Below are 13,852 nucleotides of genomic sequence, written 5' to 3' on the forward strand. Positions count from 1 at the left end.
CATTTTAAATTTTAACTTATTCAGGCTAAATGTTACACTAAGCAGTTTTTGTTCCTTTCTTTTTCCAGCTACCAGCCTTCTTAGCACCCCTGTTTTTCCACATTCATATTTTTTTGCTTGGTCCACTTTCTTAATTTTTTTGAAATTTATTTCAAGTAATATCATTCACATTGTCATAAAATCTGAATCTGGACACAAGTCAAACAATTAAAATCAAAACACATACTTCTTCCCACTCTAGAAGGAACAAAGTATTTTACTTTAAGACTTCCCAGAAAGTGAACATTTTTAGAACTGGCTCAAACCTATCAACTTTTACCAAAAAACAAGCTGTAAAAAACTCTGTTATAAAAGGTCACATGTGTTCAGGAGGATGGGTAAACAACCAGCTGCTGATTTCAGAGCTTTCCAGTTTTGCTCAGTGTTCTGAAATCTTTCAATTTCAAGCTATGGCATCACAGGCATTTCTTTCTCAAAGACCAAAATACGATACTTAGTAAACTGAACATTTTCTTATTTGCTCAAAGTGTAACATACACTTTCTATGTTTATAAGTAAATCTTCCCATTCAATATTCATTTTCTACAAAACATTCCAGCTTTGACTTACTACTCTGTTGGTAGCTGTGAAAAAAACAGTGAACAAATTTAACAGCAGCCTTCATTAAGGACAACCGGGGCAGGTGTGCAGGGCTGTTGCATCTCATTTGAATAGCACGAAATACTTCTCATCTTGGAAGGATCTGATGACATTTTTAGGGTGTGGAACTGCATTTCAGCGTTGAAAATGAATAATGAGAAAGACTTCAGAGAATCATCTAGGCTGGAAAAGACCTCTGAGATCATCAACTCCAACCTTTGATCACCACCTTGTCACCTGACCATGGCACTGTCACATCCACGAATTTCTTTAACACCTCTAGGGCTGGTGACTCCACCACCTCCCTGGCAGTCCATTTCAATGTTTAATAACCCTTTATGCAAGGAAATTCCTCCTGATGTCTAGCCTGAACCTCCTCTGGTGCAGCTTGAGGCTATGCCCTCTTGTCCTGTCACTGGCTTCCTGGGAGAAGAGGCCAACCCCCACCTGGCTACACCCTTTCAGGCAGTTGTAAAGAATGAAAAGGTTCCCCCTGAAGCCTCCTTTTCTCCAGGCTAAAAAGGAGGCTCAAGGGGGACCTCAGCCCCGCCCCCTCAGCCACTCCTCATAGGATTTGTGCTCCAGACCTTCCAGCAGCTCTGTTGCTCTTCTCTGGACTCGCTCCAACACCTCAATGTCATCCTTGAAGTGAAGGGCCCAGAACTGGACACAGCACTCGAGGTGTGGCCTGTGAAGTGCCACCTTGAGGCACAACTTGTGAAGAACTAACATTCAATCCTACAAAATTTACAGTTTTGCCAAGTCTTAATTTCCCTTAGTTAACTTGTTGACAGAGTATTTCCAGCCTTACTCAGACACTGAATACACTCAAACTCTCTGGAAAACCTGACAAAGGGCACTGTATTTCCCTAAAGCTTTCCATTTCTTTAAAGCTTTATTTTAGGATTAATTTATTCTGCAATTAATTAACCCAAATATTTCTATTATTCTATGATTCTAAGCATACATCAAAGCCCCCTCTTATGATTTCCACAATGTTTCTTTTACATGCAGACATTCTGCAGAATCAGTGAAGGAACCAGCAAGAAAAGCATCTGACCTGTTTTTCTCAATGGGTCATTGACAAGAAACTGCACAGCAAGTGTGAATTTCATTTCCAATGCTGAGCAGAAGCTACAAATATTTATTTTAAATGTGTATTTGAATAGTTTGAAGCCACTACCTGCAAGCCAAGGGAGAGCAGCTCACCTTGCATTTTGGACACTTCTGGGCATTCCTCTGCCCGTGTTCGATTTCGTTGGCCCAGTGACGTAACAGCTTGTCTCCCTTCTTGTATTCTTTGCAGTTAACGCCTTCATGCCAGGGAGAGTGGCACTTGAAACACCAGACAAATTGGCAAGATGGACACTGGATCTGTACAAATGAGAAAACACCACACATTTGCAAGCTGGGTGCTGATACAACTAGAAAGCCTGCTTTAAAACCACTGCTCTTCAATTAAGGGGCAGCTGCCCAGCAAAGATCTAACATCTTCTGAAGGATCTGTTTTAAAAACACAAGAAGTTGTGGGAGCTAGTAGCTTGTTCTTTTCCTTTTTAAATGAGAGAAAATACAGAAGTAATTGCTAAAGCCGGGAAAGGCCTCAATCAAATGAAGCACAAGTAGCTTGGTTTAATCACAGGTACTACTTCAAAATTGATTGTGTGGCTCAGCTGACAAAAGGCAGAATCCAGAAAGCTTATTCAGTTGCCTCCAATACATTTGTGAGAACACCTAAAAATTAGCTGACAGTTTTCAATACAGTGGATCTATCTTTTTCTAGGAATAATAACCTTCACTGCCAAAGCTATTACAAAAAGTCCTTGGTTTTCTGAAGGAGCTCTACAGAACTCAGCATGGTTATGAAGCTTATATTAGAAATGGTCCTGGGAAAAAGGGCCATGAGCAAGGCTCTCATCCAAGAGCCACAAGTACCATCAGGAAGTCAGGCACCTCCTTTTGCTCTTGATTGCGTCAAGGCAAGCTGAGGTTGTGCCAAACAGCCCACTTGCTACGGACCACACCTAATGGCAAAACCCACAAGCCATATTCAAATTGAGAAAGGATCTATTCTTTCCACTCCCTAGGTTTTAAATCATTGTGTCAAACAGGTACCATCGTCATCACATCTTCCACAGCCTGCTTATTTTTTTAATGAAAAGCTAAGGCAGCTGCCGTGTTTGTAGGAGTAATAAATAGAAGCACATTGCAGCTGCTTATCTGACGAAAGACAGGCCTCCAACCTGGATCTTGACTAAGGAAAGCAAGAACTAGAAGCCACATTAGACTCAGGCACATCCAGGCTCCTGCAGAATGTTCACTTCTGCTGTGTTTGGCCGCAAAACATCTCAGCCTGAAAGATGACAACATCTCAGCCTCTCAAGTGACTGCTGAGCACTGTTCACCATCTCCAGGTACAGTCCACATCTGGCACTGCCCTGGCTTTGGACCCAGCTGATGGATGGGACTGAGGAATTCAACCAGCCAAACCATGGGTTTTTGGTTATATCTCTGTCCAGACGTGGCTCACCATCAAACCATGGACACATCTGTGCTGACCATGCATGGTGTGGGGGTGCTTCTCAGGAAACTAAATCTAGAGAGCAGTCATGTGTGAAGTCCCCAAAACATATTTCTCAAGTTCTCACTCCCACAAGCTGCTGTACCCTCCTGCTGAGTCATGACAACAGGTGTTATGCTTCCTTGACTACAATTAAGAGTCCAAAGTAGGTGCTCTGATCTCTCTTATATTTTGCTAGGGGTAGCCAAAATTATTTATATATGCAATCACTACATCTTGTTTAAAGGGAAACAACACATTAGGACTGAAACATGTGGATTACAAACTTATTATTTTTTACCTGAAAACTTTTCCAAGGCCATGATAAAGTACAAAACAAAAGTAATACAAACTATAACTGGTACCCTTTCTCAAATTTAATGAGCCAGTGGCCAAGAAGCTGAAACAATGGAAACATACTACCTTGCATCACTGCTTCACAGATGAATTCTCCTAATAAAGCCAGTATAACAGAAAGGAAATTTCCTGCTCTGAGGAACCTAAAGAATGATATATATATATATTGCTACTAACCAAATTAACACAGAGCACTGATCAATGTTTCCACAACACTTTAAAAACCAATATGCACAAGAGTCTACTAACCTAGCCAACCCTGTATCTCCATACCTTTCTTTTTTCCTTTTTCTACCACCCTCTCTCCCAGCATTGAATTTGTCTTTCAACAACATGTCACTGTGTCCTATTGCTGGGATGACAGATTATAGCAAGCATCATATTGTAGTGCTCAGTACTTGTTATGCCTCAGCCAAATATGGAGCTTGTAGCCACAAGTAAGCATTCTACAACCTGAAAACTTTTATTTGTTGCAGTATTCAGGCATTTGAGATAGAAGATGGATGTTAAAAAATACAAACCCAAATCAATAGGTCAGGAAGCTGCAAATTAAAGCTTCTTCTTTTAAAAAAAGGGCAACCTAATTTAAAACACAGTTCTGTGGGTTTGTTTTTTGTTGGGTTTGTCTTTTGGTGAATATCTGAAATTAATTGCAGACTCTATATTTCTATTATAGCATGTACACAAATGAAAGCAATGCAGCAGCTGCCAGGATATATATTTAAACTTAGTGTGTAAGTTTAAGTCTCAAACCAAGACACACACACAAACATCAGAGGTTTCCAAACATTAATCAGAAAGTACTGAAATACAGGATGAGGCTATAACCACAGGAACTCAAAATAACATTTCCTACCACAAATGGCCCTAACTGAACTAGTGAGAACTCTATGTTTCATTACCAGTTTCCTTTTCCACCTGTCACCCTGACAGCACCTTCCACAAAACTGAACTAGTAAATAGTTTTTATATTTTGAATGGGCCACTTCACTTCTCTGTGGTTCAATGCTGCCTGAGCATAACTTACAGAAGCAAAGAAAACTATGTCCTTTAAGTAGTTATTTTTCTTGGAACTAGTGGCTGCAAAACAAACTCCTAAAACCATTCAAACTTGGATGCGGTGTGATGCCTCTGTGCTTAAGAAACAGAAGCAGAACACGGCAATTCTGTTCTTTCACATTCTTATTCCACTTTTTCTCTGCTTTTCTGAAAGAAAAGTCAAATACTATTTGATTCATGGTTCAGTAGTTGTGCATGAAACCACCACAGCAAGGACACAAATGCGATCCACATACAATTTAAACCGGTAAAATATATTATAGTCCAGCAAAGCAGACAAACTATATCTGCAAAACCCCAAAACATTAACCTTGTGTTTTGTCAAATACGTTATTCCTCACACAAACATTTTCCCACTTATTTTATGATTTCTATTTCTGTTGATTGGAATTGAAAGGATGGATATATACACAAACTTCTATGCCATCTGGACATCAGCCTCCCTTGAAATAGAAAAGATTACACAACTTTGTGTTCTAACTCTCTTGCTCTCTTGGTTCTCAGCTTTCTGAAACACTGACCTTTGAGGCTAGTATTTTCCATTTTCTTAGCAAGCCTCTTTACTGCAAGCTACTTTATCTATCAGTTTCCTCACCTCACAGGAAAAGACTTTTCAAAACTGATAGATAATTTCAACACAAAACACCACTCAGTGTGACCTGATGATAGCAAAACTGACTGCACATGAAAAATATTCCTAGAACCTGAAGGTACAAAAAGCTTAGTGGAATTTTCTGCAGCTTGGTGGAACAGTAGCTATATAACAGGATGGCCAAATTAATTATGCAATTAACTGATTACATGAATTACAGGCTCTAGCTGCAGATACTGTCACTTTATTTGAAAATAAATATGGGCTGCAGCCAAAACAGCTTCCTTCTCCTCATCATCAACCCATCCCCTCTCTTGAAACAGCTGAAAATAAGCAACAACAAAACAAACAAATTTTGTATCCCATTAGGGCTGATCTTTGATCCAGCTCCCAGTGTGACACCAAAACATCAACATAAGCAAAAGCAGGCTGGCAGGAATGAATAGCTGAGAGCAAGGAGGGAGAGCATGGTAAAATCACCACATCCGCAGCAGCTGAAGCTCAAGGTAGATTGAAGCGATGTAGAGCCATGAAGATATCTGCCACTAAAGGTTAAAATCTGATCCAAAAGTGGGGAGCTAATTGATATAGTTGAACTACACAGATCAACTCTATCAAGCATCTCTGCTGGTACAAATTCCTGCTAGTTCCAGAACAACAACTTCCAGAAACTCTTTAGTAGTTCAAACGAAAGATAGTTTGTATAACAACTGCATTGAAAAAACACATTTGCAAAGCCAAGCACTCAAGTCCTCCTTTTATGTGACATGCATCTCTTGATAGAATTGAACAAGAAAACTTCATTATCAATCTCACAGAGCAGAGTATTGCTTCTCCATGGCAAGTGGCAGTTCAAAAACTAACAGGCAAAGTCCAGAGCTTCCTCACAGAACAAGTCTTCTTACTTACTCTTGTCGAACCTTCACCTGTTCCATGCACAGGAACTCAACCAGCAATTTTTCAATTTTTGCCTATTTCCACTGCACTTTTGCATAACAGCTCTGACCAAAGGTTTGTTAGGGTCTTGTCTGCAACCACATTACACTCTCAATTCAGGACATACGAGAGGGGGCAAGGAAATTTTCTTAGTTAATGCTGGATCCATTTGTGATAAAAACATTTTATATAGAAAATTAAATAGTTCTCTTGCTGCTCTGTGTGGCCCTAAGTGGCACTAATGGTAGAAGAAAGGTTTGGATAGCAAGTTCTCCTTTTCTTCCCCTCCTTCTTCCTCAACATACATGTTAACTTTCTAGGCTTACTACACCAGGACTTGAATCTCAGCCAATTGAACTGCTGGACCTAGACCAGCTTAGCTGACACAATCCAGCTATAATAAGAAAAATTAATTTATACCTTTGCTGCCTCTTTAAATTTCCATGTTATTTGTAATTTTAAATACTGTACCAAATTTCAGAAATGACATTAACATTTTTAAAGTATCTGTTCAAATGAAGTCTTGGATTTTAGAGTGCTTTCCTGTTGCAGTGTATAAAAGTGTACTGGCTGTGCAGGCTTGTGCATACATTTTCCCACACATGACTCAATTCTCTTGAAGGCAATACTTGCAATTGCTGGTGCACAATTTATGTGCTGCAACTGCTGTTTATATTGCTTGCATGTGAATAGGGCAGCCTCAAAAGCCTCTGACCGGTCAGGTGTCTCCTATGCTATACACAAAAGAAAAAGAGTCTTCACTTCCAAAGAGCCTGCAATTCAAAACACAATCCCTACAAACCTAAGAAAACAGATAATACTGGTCCACAGATGTATGTAAATTACTCACATATACTCTATGTCATATTAGTCGTCTTTTTAAACCTTCTCCCTGCAACAGAACTTCTCCTTGTGCTAAGCTTAAAATAAATCACTAAAACTGTACCTACACCAGAAAACAGTTGAGGTTCAGGGAGTATGCTGAAGCCCTGTGGACCATGATCATCCATACTGCTTGCTAGCAACTTCCCAATTATATTTCTGACTAGCATCAAGTAGATATTCTTGCACACAACACCCGGGCTCAGCTCAAAGGATTCATTTTGCCAGTCTGTTCCCCCGAGATTTAAGCTCTGCAGATCACAGCTACACACACTGAATCACCACATGACCAGTGAACTGCTTCTGGCTTGCACTATGCATCACAGTCTCCCATTCCTTCTGATTTTGGTTTGTAAGGAAGTTGTTGGGAACATTTTAACTGTAGCATTTTAACTCATAAAAGAGCACTGGTTATGCCCTGAGGAATGTTCTCAGATCTGGCAGGCCCATGATACAACAGCTGAACCACCTATGACCCACACTTGTGGCACACTAACAGCCTCTGACACCTTAAGAGAGGTGGCTGCCAAAGCATTACAAGATCTGATCTACTCCGGATTACAACTGATGAGCGGTGATGATGAAGCAGATGCATGAAGGAGAATAGCTGTGGGCAGAAGGAATTTTACTTGCAGTTTCAAATTTTTTCCACCTCAATGTAAAATGACAAAAATCTGAAAACACTGAGACAGTGTAGCATGTAATTCATGCCCTACATAAATATGCACAAATAGCTCATAACTCAGAATTAGCTTTACCAACTTTTCAACTCCAATGAATACACAACCTTCCACCTTTTAATCTTCATACTGGGATGAATCTTATGCTGTGCAATTAGGGCTATCTAAACAGTCATCTAAACTCCTACTGAGGAGAACTGGTTTGTCCAGGAAAGGCCAGCTCGATCATGAAATTAACCACAACAAATCTAATAACTGGATGGAAAACTAACACAAAACATGGTGCTGCAGACAACTGTTGTCTTCTGGAACTTAGATGGACTTTTAGCAGCTCAAAGCTTCTTCTACATTCTTTCTTTTTATCTTTGATTACAATCACAGTATAAGCAACTCTTCTATGAAAAGAAATACTGTAGAAGTGGTTTTTTTCCCTCTATTTCTCCAAGTTTTGCATTGTGAATGATGAGACTACAGTAATGCATAACCTCTGGTAAGGGAGTGAAGAAATAAAAGTCAACAAGCAGGACAGACAGCAGCTCTATCACTAAGGAAGAAGCAAAGACAACAGCCTAACATCATAAAAGCCAAGAACTCACTTACCCAGAGTTTCAGGGGAAACTTAAAAAGTTGTAAGTCTAAAATTACCAGTTATAGTGGTAACTCCCCTTTCCCAGTCTCCTCTGACTGTGACCATATTGTTTGCATGTCGGAAAGAAAACACTGTTTAAATTAAAATGTGTCAGGACAAAATTATGCCACCTATTGAAAAAAATACAGACTGAAGAGTTCAACTGCTTGAACTCTTAGAAGTCAACTAAGTACTTAATCAATGATGTACTACAGGTTCATATTCCTAATCATAGCTTGCATACAGCTCCAGTGAAACAAGAAAGTTCATTTAATGCTCACCAAATGCTGTCCTACTTTTGCAGTGCCATCTAACCCACAGCCCCGGCAAGCATGCTCACTTTGTATTTGTTCTCCAATTTGGCAGGGGTAGGGATGTGGCCTCTCCTCCGGAAGGTTGTAAAGTGCTTGCACTGAGGGCATGGCTTGGTGCTGGAGTCAATGCGGCTGAGTTCCAGGAAGTATTTATACTTGATGATGTCGTCATGGGGCAGGTTATAGAGGACAGTTGTTTCATCCAGGTGTTCGCTGCACTCTGTGATGGGGCATTTTATATCCACTTGTCCCAGCTGCACCTGCATATGAATGAAAAAAGAGCTGTATGACCTTTTGCTTGGAAAATTTAAGCAAGCATTGGTAAATTTTATGAGGAAAATTAATTTCAAATACTCTAACAATCCAGAGACTATCTAGTATACCATCTTTAAATTATTTGAGTTACACCAAGCTCACTGTAATTTTTCCAGAGAGCATTTTCAAATCCAAACAGAAAAGCTAATTACCCTGACAAGTGAAGTTACTAAACATATTCTCTCAGTGTATGTACGATGGCTACATACGCCACAAAACCAAATACAAGCCCTAACTAACAATGTCCACCCAGTACCCCATACTTCAGGTGTAATGGCCAATGCACCACTACCATGGCTCATAAAGGCTGTGAGAATGCAGACAATGGAAACATTTACATACTGTTTCACTGCAAAACGACCTGGGAATAAGAGCACAGAGAAATTAAAAGTCAGTTTAGGATCAGCAGCTCTGACTCAGGAACCCTGAGCTGGTTCCTGCTCAGTACACTCAGTGCCTCTGCAGCCTGCTTCCAAGCAGCTCCTTACATGCCATACTGCACATGCAGAGTTTTAGCTGAGCTTGGGGCTGATCAAGCTAATGAATTTCCCCAGAACTCAAGAGTTAAAAGTTTTAAAAAACCACACATCCCAACAACAACAACAACATTAAAAAACCTTAATAAAAACCAAACTAAAACCAGACAAACAAACAAGCTTGAGGTTAACAGGGCAGAAACTGTTGCTGATCTAATGAGTCCTGGTGGTCCCAAGCTAATCCATATGTTCAGGTATCGGCAGCGTGTTTCCAGAGCTCCTGGATCCAAGAACTGTGCTGGACCCAGATCTGCAACCTTCACACTTGGCAGGCTTTAACTGCTCGGACTCCACGCCAAAACAGCAGATCTTACTTGGTCTGGGAGCACCAGAGTTGCATTTGCTTGGCAGTGAGCCCAAGTTAATAAAACCCTGCTGATCTTCAGAGTTTGCAAGGACCCAGCTAGAGTATGCTTGTATCTGCCCCACATAATCTTGAATGAGTGAGTTTTGACTGCACAAGTGCAGCTGACCACCAGTTCAACTCCTTCCTTATTGAGTATCACCATGAAGAGAGAAAGAGTGCAACCAGCATCTCTTTCCAGGAATTACTGGTTTAAGGTTGGCAAGTTTGATTTCCCTAGACTGCTTATTCTTTAACATGCTCAATTAGAGAAACCTGCCAAACAATACACTAAATAAGAAACACCTTGGATTGGAATGCAGATCTCATTGCTGCATAGTGGTACCAGAAGACAGACTCCACTGATGCAGTATTTAAGCTAAAAAACAGAGGGCAAAACCCTAAAAAGCAACACAACACAACCCTGTCATTGTTGCTTCAGCAAGTGAGCTACATGGACTCTAACTGAATGATAATTCAGTCAGGAGCCAGAGGATTAGAAGAGTTATAACAACATGGTATCAAACCCAAAGTTTATACTGATTTCAAAAAAGCCCTACTGCAGTACCTCTGTTTCCTCAGCCATGTAGCTAAAACTCAGGAGAGTAAAGAGATTAGGTATATGTTAGAGACTGAAATGCAGGGTATGGATGGTGGCAGAGAGTCTCAGACCAGAGCATGGTGAAGAACACCGCAGCAAGCCATCACTGCTGTAGTGCCCTGATGAGCCTTGGCTGAAGGCACAGGTGGGTCAGGATGGAAGCAAATCTGCAGTATGGAGGAGAGGCAGCTCCCCAGCAATACACCCTTTCTGAGGAGGGAAATTCCCCACATTTCATTTCCAGATCTAAAAGGTGGGCAGAGCTCTGCCACATGCAAACAATGCCAGGTTCAGTTTGGCTTTTACATGGACGAGTGTAAGTACAGGAGGAATATGTACTCAAAGGCATTAATAGAAACAACAAAAAAATCCCCCAAACCCCACATACTACATGCTGGGGAATGCCAACATTTTATACCTGTAGGACACTGATTCACGTGTAGCAGCATGTAAAATTGAAACCAAGCATGTGGACCACTGGACTGTTCTCAGAAGAATCACCCAGTGCATCAAGGAGCTGTACTTAAAAAGCAGATGACAATCAGTACAGCACTACAGAACACGAGCACAATGAACTAGAGAACAATTTGCTACAGAAACACAAAATGCTATTGCACTAGGATTAGCATCAGCTTTTGTTTAGAGAAGTATAGGTATACTTTAAAACCAAATACTCAAATCAATCCCACCTATGACTACTTCATTTTTAAAAATTCTTTTTAAGCATTAGGGAGGTATTAAAGAGCCATATCTTTTTGCTAGGAGTAAACTAAGTTACAATGGAGTAGCATTACATAATGAGAAGGTGCATTGTATCTGACAGTACTTAAGCATTGCTTATATTAAATGCTAGTTAGAACAGACCTGCATTTATAAAACCGAGGAATACAAAGCTCAACATTTTCTGTACTTCATGCCCACGTAGAATATGATTAATATATGTGGTAAGAGTCAGGTGTGGTTTCAGTGTTTATTTTGAAAATATGTTTTACACCCACTTGAAATAAATAATTTTTAACCTCTGTAATAGTTTCAGCTTTTCAAGTTTGGCAAAGACTGAGCCTTTTCCTGTGTTTTGAATGGGACTGAAGTGAACAGAGCTGGCTTGCTTATTAGCAGTAACTTCAATGGAGCCTTGTCCTACCAAAACAGTCCATCTTTGTGCACTAGCACCAGCAATTGATGGAAGTATAGCTTTAGAGGTAGCCTGTCAGGCTACCTGCTGCCACAGACCCAGGACATGCTACAGAATGAGAGAGGAAAAACAAAATAAAACAATCTATTATGACATTGGTACAAATAACTAGTTTTATTATCTTCCTTCATTTTCTTTTTGTTTTGAAGAGCCTTATCCCTTCAATATCAGCTTCTCACAATGTCAACCCCCCAGGTTTTAAGAACATCACTGTGTATTAAGAACTTCAGAATCCTCAGTATACAGAACAGCATGGTGTATTTTCACAGCATGAGGAAAGACTAATATGTCTAAGAGCAGCTGAGCACAGTAGTGTTACATGTCAGGCAGCATCCAGCTCTTAACACTCAGTTGTGCTTCACTTCTGTAAAGCATCTCAGGAGGGGCTACTCTGCTTACAATTTGGAAGGAGAAAGCAGGCTCTAGCTCCTTTCATACTACAGAAAGGTAACATTTAAATTACCAGGAGAGCAGTATGTACCTCCCCCTGACATTTTATTTTAAAAGTGCTTTTTTTTTGGTGGAGGGTAGGGAAGAGAAAGGGCAGGGGTGAACAGAGACAGAACACACACACAGACTCTACACTGATTTACTTACTGCCCAAGAAAGCAATGATACCACCAACAGAAAACATAAACAGATGGCATGATACTTTAAATCAGAAAATCATTTCCACACTCTAAGCCTTCTTTTAAAGGAAATCATTGTTAACTACACAGAAAGCAAAGTTCAAACTAGACCAGAAAAGCACTGATTTATACCTGTCATTTGGCCTGCCCCAGGCTGGATGTAATGTAACGTTTGCAGGCTGTACGTGAATTGCTGTATTGCTCCTTACCAAAGGGGCCATTCCACTTTATAACATATATCTACAAACAAGCATTTTCTAACTGAAACTTTACTCTTAGTTCAGAGATGCACATGCTTAATTGCTCTTACTTCTTAATGCTGAAAGTGAAAATGGCCAAGCCAAAATATATACTTCTGTAGAGAAATTTAATTTCTACCAGTGAACCGCATTATCCCCTGTAAATTACCAAGGAAGGTATGTATTAAAAAAAAAAAATATTCTGGAAATGCACAGATGCAAGTGAAGGGACAGTCTAGTGTAGAGGACTTTCACATTCTACAGGTAAAGAAACAGTTGGATTAAAATTCCATTTATAAGTAAAATCATATTCCTTCCTAGTTCACTGGAAACAGTTCTTTCATTTTCATTGGTAAGTTACAAAGCAGTGACAAATTACTTTTCTTGTTCATTTGGAAAGTGTGTCATTTTGAACTTATTTTCTTTGAAAAACCAGTAATAATTTGTGGAAAATACTTGAAGGACTCACCATGGCTCAGAACTCCACAGCGGTAGGTGCTAACCAAATGAAATCCAACTAGACATGATTCAAGAAGTGCCAACCAAAGACAGTTCAAACTTTTACTAAGCATTCTGCACCTGTCTTTAAGGCATTTCTGAGTCAGTCTGGATTCCTGATTTGTGCCAGTGATATCCTGGCATTCACCACCAAAATTCTTTTAAAAAAACCCCAAAAACCTGTGAAATACATTCTCTTTTTCAGTTCATTCATCCTCCCTCCTTGCTGTCAAATGGTACAAATCCCCAGTGCTGCTGCAAGACAAGCAAGAATCAACAGCTAGAACTTAAGAGTAATTAGGAGTTACTTAAGTTGTATCACTACCAAACAGTGAAAACATCCTCTGTTTTGTGTGTGCCATCTCCTCCACAGACCATTTTCATACAACTTCTTGCCTGCTCTTCATTATTTCACAAACCATACTGCATGGGGTGTTTCACTTCTACTCCCTCTTTAATTCATTTCTCAAAAGACTTGCAATAAATTACTTCCTGAATGCCTGTCTCATTCAGTTGCTCCACCATCTTTCTCTGACAACCATCTGTAACATCACTCAAGAGTCATCACTCCTCTCCTCAGGAGGGAAAGGCTTCACTAGTCTTTATCAGGGCACATATCATTGTCTTCAAAAGGATCCAGAAGGTGTTCAAAACAGTCAATTTGAGCTGTCATTAAGATCATCTAAAGGCCATTTATTAATAATAAAAGTTGAACCAGAGTCTCTTCTATTGTGTCACCAGCTCACAGAGACCAGCCCTGAAAGGGCTCATGAGGAGGTTCCCCTTCACATGTCCTCTAAGTAGAGTCTTCGTTCTCCTTTCACAAGTACCACACTTGTGGATGAAGCC

At 40.1% G+C, this 13,852-nt stretch overlaps 1 protein-coding gene across 1 annotated transcript in view; it reads right to left on the reverse strand.

Annotated features, from left to right (window-relative positions):
* The window catches only part of RNF217 (ring finger protein 217), a 59,767-nt gene that overhangs the window by 16,806 nt on the left and 29,109 nt on the right, over positions 1-13,852 (reverse strand). The window contains exons 2-3 of the mRNA XM_069010852.1: positions 8,674-8,907; positions 1,849-2,013 (exon numbers count right to left, since the gene is read on the reverse strand). Coding sequence (XP_068866953.1) covers positions 1,849-2,013; positions 8,674-8,907 — 399 coding nt within the window. The remainder of the gene's footprint in view (positions 1-1,848; positions 2,014-8,673; positions 8,908-13,852) is intronic.

The sequence above is a fragment of the Aphelocoma coerulescens genome, chromosome 3 (genome assembly GCF_041296385.1).
Source record: "Aphelocoma coerulescens isolate FSJ_1873_10779 chromosome 3, UR_Acoe_1.0, whole genome shotgun sequence".
Lineage (NCBI taxonomy): Eukaryota > Metazoa > Chordata > Aves > Passeriformes > Corvidae > Aphelocoma > Aphelocoma coerulescens.